The following is a 7,509-nucleotide window of genomic DNA, read 5'->3' on the forward strand; positions in this document are numbered from 1 at the left end:
ACAGTATGATTTGTGTAGTGTGTGTTGTGTGCAGTGTGTAATGTGTGCAGAGTGTGTGCTGTGCATAGTGTATGTTATGTGCTGAGTGTGTTGTGTGTAGTGTTCAGAGTGTGTGTTGTGGACAGTGTGTTTTGTGTAGTGTGCGTTGTGCAGAATGATGCGATCTTTGTGTCGTCTCCATGACTACGGGTGGTCACGTCACGTGACACTCCGGTAACCGTGGAGTTAACGGTTTAAACTGAGGACATAAAAAACTGTTCCTCTGAAATGAGACGGGAGCCTCGACTGGAAGTAGAATCAGGACAGGCTGACACCCCCCCCCCCCCCCCCCCCCCCCTCCACCCCCCCCCCCCAACAAAGACTCTTATCTGTCTCACCTGTGGGCTGTGTGTGTGTGTGTGTGTGTGTGCTGGTGTGTGTGTGTGTGTGTGGTTGATGACCTGCAGCAGCAGCTGGCAGCCTATGTCTCCTGGGTAAACTCTCAGCTGAGGAGGAAGCCAGGCCTGAAGCCCATCACAGACCTCAGGCAGGACCTGCAGGATGGAGTGGTGCTGGTCCAGCTCATAGAGGTAGTAGGTAAATACACACACACACACACACACAGTTCACACACCTGATTGCTCGCTGTATTTCGAGGGAGGGGGAGAAGAAGAAGGACATGTCATAGTTGATGTTTCTGCTGCTTCTCTTCAAGAGATCGTTCCTTTTAGTCTCAACGCGTTTAAATGAAATGTACGATACAATGTTTGTAATGTTCCTTCTTTTGGCCCTCTTTGGTTGTGTTTGGCAGCTGGTGAGGTTCTGGAGGGAGTGTTCACACCTCCACAGAACAAAGAGGAAAGCAGAAAGAATGTGGAGGAAGTCCTGCACTTCATTTCCTCCAGACACATACGCATGCCCCACATGTCAGCAAGAGGTAAACCACAGACAGTTCCTCCTCTTTACTCTAACATCAGGTGTTTTAAGATGTTGTCTACGGAAGAGGATTAGGGACACAGTGAAAATTATTTTGAGAAAAAAGTCAGAATTCTGACGTTCTTTCTTTCTTTATTTCAAATTTCAGAGATGCTGATATTAAAATCAGAATTCTGAAAAAGAAAAAAAAACGTCTGAATCATCTTCTGTTAATATTATATCTGCACACACACAAATGCTTTTTTTTTTTTTTTACTGATTTTACTGCTAATATTTAAACAGTTGTTTGGTAAAGTGAGTGAAATTGATCAGCTGACTGAAATTCGGTTTTTTTTCCAGCTGGGTCATTTTTTTGTGTTCTGGGACAAGGCCATCAGAGGGTGCTATAGGTGCTACAGCACCCCCTTGAGTATGACAAATGTCAAAAATAAAGAATTCTAAAAGTGAACTATGAATGAGTAAACATATAAAAATATACACCAGTATTTCAAGGTTCATGCTCATTTATCCAGGTTGACAGGCAGATGACTTGACTGAACATTGTTGGCTACACCGGTATTCATTTGTGTTATACAAGTCAATAAACCAGTTATATTTTTATGGTAATGACTTGTGTAAGTACATCTTTCCTCAATGTATTTGTCCTCTCAGCGCTCCGTATGTAAAACTCATAACTATACAGATACCAAGGTGCATGGGTGAACTCAGGCACCACGCCCCAAATACATTCATAGCTACTTCTGGCACTAGACTGGCAATCAAGTGTAGCTTTGGTCCTTAACATCTGCTGCTGTGTTGACTTTATATACAGTTGTACTTGTATATTTGTTTTAAATGTCTTCAACATTAAAGGTTTCCAGATGTGCAGCTGGAACACGTAGGGCCAGTTCAGACTGTGGAGCCATATTTTGTCTTTGCTGACGTAAACCATCTAATAATTGAGCATTTGTCATGTTTGGATCCCCATATCATAATCTTCATGGCATTAACCAATAACCATGTAGTGAACTTGACCTGATGTCAAAACTAAGCCTAAGGTCAAAACCCTTGACCTTAAGAACCTTGTGGGACAGAAACTGTCATTTCATTGATTTGAATCCAGAAATACAGGTTCACCCATCCTGAGACTTTCTTTCTTGAAAATTCAAGTGAAAGAACACTCTCTTTTTTATTATCATTACTATTTTACAAATGTTGATAATCAAAGTGTTTTAGTTCAAACCATTTTAGATGTTGCAGTGAACTAATCAATTTTTATTAACTGTGAAACAGTGTAATGATTTTTTAATCCTCATGCAAAGTTAGAATTCATGTTAAGGTCTGTTACAGAGTAATTATGCATTTTCTGATTTTCTGTCTTTGAATGAGCAGTGTAAGTTTGATCCAAGGTCGAAGTCGAAGCAGACAAGTGTTGGAACAACTGTCTTGTTTTTAAATCCTCTCAGACGTAAACAGAGAAGTTGGCACCTGTTTCTCCAAACTCGCCCAAACATTTCTCTCGCCTGTCTGAAAACATTTTCAATCTGTTCCATAACATTCTTGCTGGTTTCTGACTTTCCATAACACCTTACATCACAAAACACACCCCTGTCTGGTTGATATTGACCAATCAGAAACTCTCAAATGAACCGGAAATAGAGCCCTTTAAAATGTCGGTACTTCCTAGTTCTCCCAGTTCTGTGAAGCGGCAGTTCTGTGAAGTCGTTGTTCTGTGAGTTGCCGTTGGAGTCGGGCTGGAGAGTTTGCAGCTCCAGTCGTTTGGGAGAACAGAAGTCCAGCCATGATAAGGCTCTTCCGAGATTGGGATTATAACATCTTCCACCTCTGAGGGGACTTCTGAAGAACCCCACTCATGTGAAGTCCACCCGTTGAGGTGAACTGTTGTTGACGAAGTCCCGTCACCACTCCGGATATATCTCTGCCATCCTACGGAGACGCTGAAAGGTAGCGTTACCTGGAGCTCCTCTTCCGCTGATTCATCGTCAGAGAGGTAAATGAGTCTAGTCCACTACCGAGCGTACCGAGGAAAGCTGGGTCGGATGGAGGGTGTCGTCCTGTCAACACTTTTCACTCATACACACCACATTCTCCCTCATCCATCTTTCACTCCCACTAAACTTCATCTTTCCATCTTTAAAAATTCTTCTATCAAGTAGAAATCATTGGTTCTCAATCACCGCCGTGTGATTTGATGTCTGCTGTTCTGCTGAAAAGTGAAAACAATCGCCGTATTGTTTCTCACTACCTGTAAAGCTGATTAATTATGTTGTTATTTTCATATTTTGCCAAATTAATGTAAATGTTTGATGTTAAACTTTGATTCTACAAATAAATGACCACATTCATTTTGATGGGTCAAAGATAAATAACGTCTCACGTTACATTTTATTAAATTCAATGCACGTTTATATTCAGTCCAGAAAAATGAAAGAATCCGTTTTAATTGATGAATATATCTCAGCATCTGTTCATCTACATACTGGTGGCCCGTCCGTACGTTTCCACCACATACTGGTGGCCCGTAATGGTTCATAAATGGACTGTTGTATTCGTGTAAAGATTGAATATTTCATGTTGGCATGAAGAAATAGCAGATTGTAGCGGTGTTGAAACGCAGCGTGCTGAAGCTGCGGCGCTTGGAGTAAACGCAGCGTGTTGAGCTGAAACAGAGATGTTAGCAGATACTGGTGTTTTGAAAGCTGACATTTGTGAGTCAATATGTCTTTATGAAAGCTGAAATTGTCCATCTGTTGTGTAACATAAGCTGATGAGCTGTGGAATACGTTATTCTGTTTAAACTGTGGTCCAAACGAACAGAGGTTCTGTTGGTTCCGGCTCGGTTCTGAGAAAATTTGAACGAGTTGTTTTAAATAGATGGAGAAACGTTTTAAGGACTGGACGAAGTCTCCACTAAGCTCAGAGTTGATTCGTTACATTTTTTAACAGAAATTGGTGCATTTTGACAGTTTAACAGACGAAAAGTTGACGGACTTGTTCAGATAAAGTAACATGCTAGTTGGGAAAACGCTGCGTGATTGGTTGAATTCAGCTGAGTTAGCTGCTGTGTAACGCTTTCATTGGCTGAGAGACGTGTCGGTCGTGACTAACTCTGACGTGTCAGGTCGTAAAGCCCACCCCGTGCTGCTCTGTCATTGGTAGATTCAGTCACGTGACCCGGAAATGAAACTCGTTTTTCATAGGGAATAAAATCTGCTTTTTAAAGTTCAAAAAGCGCTTTAAAGTTGACTCTGATACGCTGCTCCGTGTCTTCGAAGCATAATCGCTGAAATTTTGCCACTTTTGAGTTTAAAATCCGTCATTCAATGATGTTTTTGAACAACGCTAGCGATGCTAATTTTAAGCTAACAGCTAACGACCGGATGAGTGACGTATCACGTCACTTCCTCCATGTCGGAAATGAGCTCGGTTGCAACCGAAGCCTTCCCTGTGCTTAAAATCACTAAATAAAGCTGCCACATGTCCCATAAAACTCATGTTCGTGCAAAGAAGTCGTGCTTGTTGATACAACGCCACGTTTAAGCTTTAAAACAGTTCAGAAATGTTGATTTTACCGAGTTTAGCCGAAGCTAACTTTAAGCTAAGCGGCTAACAACAGGATGTCAACAGAACGTCACAGGAAGTCGTCATAGACTCCTGCTGGTAGAAAGCTAAACACTGCCCCCTCCTGTAGGAACTTGAGATCACAGTTTCACTAGGTTTTAGGTTATTTTTGAGTGAAATTAAACGTATTTTCTTTCTGTAAGGCATTTTTGAGTTAATAAACGTTCCTCAAAGCTGAATAATCACTGTTATCTTGCATTTAAAAAGTAATTAAGGTATTTATGCAGAAAGGCACTTACCAGGACATTTTTCATTCACTGAATTCCTCAAACAGGAGGGACAAAATGAAAAATTAGAAACTTTTTAAAAGATACGGTTCAGATATTCACAGAGTTGATAAGTTTACTCATTTGCTGGAAAAGATAATGCACGTTTAATTGCTAGATCATTAAGTAAGAGTAAATATATCGGGAAAAAGAGACTTTTCTGATTTTATTTACCACCTAAACAATTACATCTCCTATTTAAAATTTTTAAATAGCAGATATTGGCAGGAGAACAGGAGTAATAACAGTTTTTCTGAAGAAAGACTGATTAATCCTGACACATCATCAATTTTTCTTTTTCTTTTTTCACCTGGTTCTATGAGTAACTGTAAAATAGCAAATTTCTGGAACAGAACGGTTTAAAAAGTGTTTTTAAACTGATGTGCTGTGAGACTTTTTAGAAAATTGCAGGTTTATTAAAAATTCAGTGCTTTAGAGTAAAATACACTAAAAAAGAGCTTGGTAATCTAGTATCTGTTAAGAAATAAGCACATAAAAAGTAACACTGCCAGAGAAGCATTTACTTAAGAATATTCATGAATTGGGGTAAAACCTACAAATAGGTACCCACATTTGAATAAGTTGACTTATAACAGTACTTTTGTGTAAATCCAAAGCTAGAATAGTGTGAAACTCATTGACATTTGAATACAATTATTTACCTGTAAAAATATCTGAAGCTGGCAATTGTTTTACACAGATGAGTGCTGAACAGTGAATAACCATGACAGGTGTCAGGGAAAAAGATTTTGATCCTTATGAGATGAAGGACTGTTTAGAAGATGCGTTAGCGCTGCTGACAGCATCCTTACATCCATATGGCAAACAGGCGGACAGCATGAACCCAAAAGAGTTATTGGACAATCTGATGGAGGTTGCAGAAGTTGTGACCTCTACAGAAATTACAATGTCAAGTTATGAAAAGCTGGCTAGAATTGTAATTTTGCTGAAAGAATCATTCTATGCAGTTGTTAAGAAAGCTGATGACCTTGCACTAAGGTTATACAGTGAAAAAGTGTTTGCTCAGGAAATTGAAGGTCACTACCTTCAATTTAAAAGCGAACACGAGGTCCTCACAAGAAAACATTATGAACAGATGTTTCAATTACAGCAATATGCACGTGCAGAAGTTGATTCAATGAACAGCAAAATACAATTACTTGAGGCATCACTATCTGAAGCCAGGGATGCTACAGATGTGCTTAAAGCAGAACTTGACGGATGCAAACTGGAAAAGGCGGTATTTCTCCAACGATGTCTGCATTTACAAGGTGAATGTCAGACATCACAGGAGCGCCTGACAGCTTGTGAGGAGAAACTGGCCGCAGCAACAAATAAAAGTTCTGACGTGGGGCGAGTTTGTCTGGAACTCAGAGAAGACCGTGGACAGAGTCCAGGTCACCCACAAACACCTCAGAAAGATGTTGTTGCACCTCCACATGTGTGGAGAGAAAAACCTCCAAAAGTCTATTACGCACCTCTTGCTTTTAAGCCCATCCAACCACCCTCACCTAAAGTGGTAGGAACAGACCTGGACAGGTCTCCTCCACCAAACGTGCGACAGTGTGCTGTGAATGTATTCGAGGCATGTTCTCATGCTACGACGCCCATAGAGGTGTTTCCTGGTGTAAAGGTTAAACCCCACTCCCTAGAAATGGAAGGAAGGCGTGCGTCGCCACCTCCTCCTAAAGCAGGCGAGAAAAGGCAGTATTTTCAAACTAACAAACCACGTAATGAAGGTGCACGCTGGGACAAAAAGGCTCCTCTTTCAGAGGATGGACGTGGTTATCGTATATGGGACATGCGTAGGATGCAAAGATATGGGATCCAAGAGGACCCATATTATCAGGGGAAATCCGAAGAGGAACCCCCAAAAGACGTACCTAACCCTCCCCCACCTCGGACGAAACGAACCGAGGCGATAAAATCACAAAGGTCCCAGGAACAAGGCCCTACACCTCTGAGCTCGGAGGAGACAGAGAAACTACAAAGGTTTGTAGAAACTTTGAAAAACGCTGAAATGGGAATCCAACCAGGAGCACGATGTAGTGATGTTATCGCTACTAAATCTGAAGGCGCAAATGACAACATTACAGATGTCGGTGAAACACACCAAGACATTGCTGTTGCTGCCTCCAACAACCCCTCATCGGACGTAGGGGGGGTAAACTCACACACAAACGATGATGAGTCATCGCAAACTGAAAACTCAGAACCTGATTTTCATGATTTTGAACTAGGCATTCCAGTTCTGGGAGGACTCCCAGATAACCTGGTACCGAGTCAAGAAGCTGGGCCAGTATGTTTCACGAAACCATCACAGGCCATAGCTCTTTCCTCAAACAATGACGTCGACCAAGGGCCTCAAACCTATGGTGTCTTACCCATAGACAGGTCCGACGACTCAGAAAAGGATTCGTTGGAGCTCCCCAAGGAGCAAGAACCCTCATCAGTCTCATCACAGATTGAACAGGTGGTCGCCCAAGCCGACACTCTGACATCTGATGAAGAAAGAGACAAACTTCGCCAAGTTCTTTTAAAATATGAAAAGTCATTTTCAACTGACGCAGACATCATCCAACTTCAAAAGTTGGATGATCCTGCAATTAAATCGATGATACTGTATCTGACTGACCCAGACAAATACACCCCATCGAAAAGCAAACTGGATTCCAATCCAGACCTAAAAGTCCTCTTTCAGCTGCGC

General features: G+C 41.4%; 1 protein-coding gene across 1 annotated transcript in view; it reads left to right on the plus strand.

Annotated features, from left to right (window-relative positions):
- Positions 1-7,509, plus strand: part of LOC119420047 (dixin) — a 33,819-nt gene that overhangs the window by 387 nt on the left and 25,923 nt on the right. The window contains exons 2-3 of the mRNA XM_037687416.1: positions 447-576; positions 791-916. Of these exons, the coding sequence (XP_037543344.1) occupies positions 447-576; positions 791-916 (256 nt within the window). The remainder of the gene's footprint in view (positions 1-446; positions 577-790; positions 917-7,509) is intronic.

This window comes from Nematolebias whitei, chromosome 14 (genome assembly GCF_014905685.2).
Source record: "Nematolebias whitei isolate Nwh7 chromosome 14, NemWhi1, whole genome shotgun sequence".
NCBI lineage: Eukaryota > Metazoa > Chordata > Actinopteri > Cyprinodontiformes > Rivulidae > Nematolebias > Nematolebias whitei.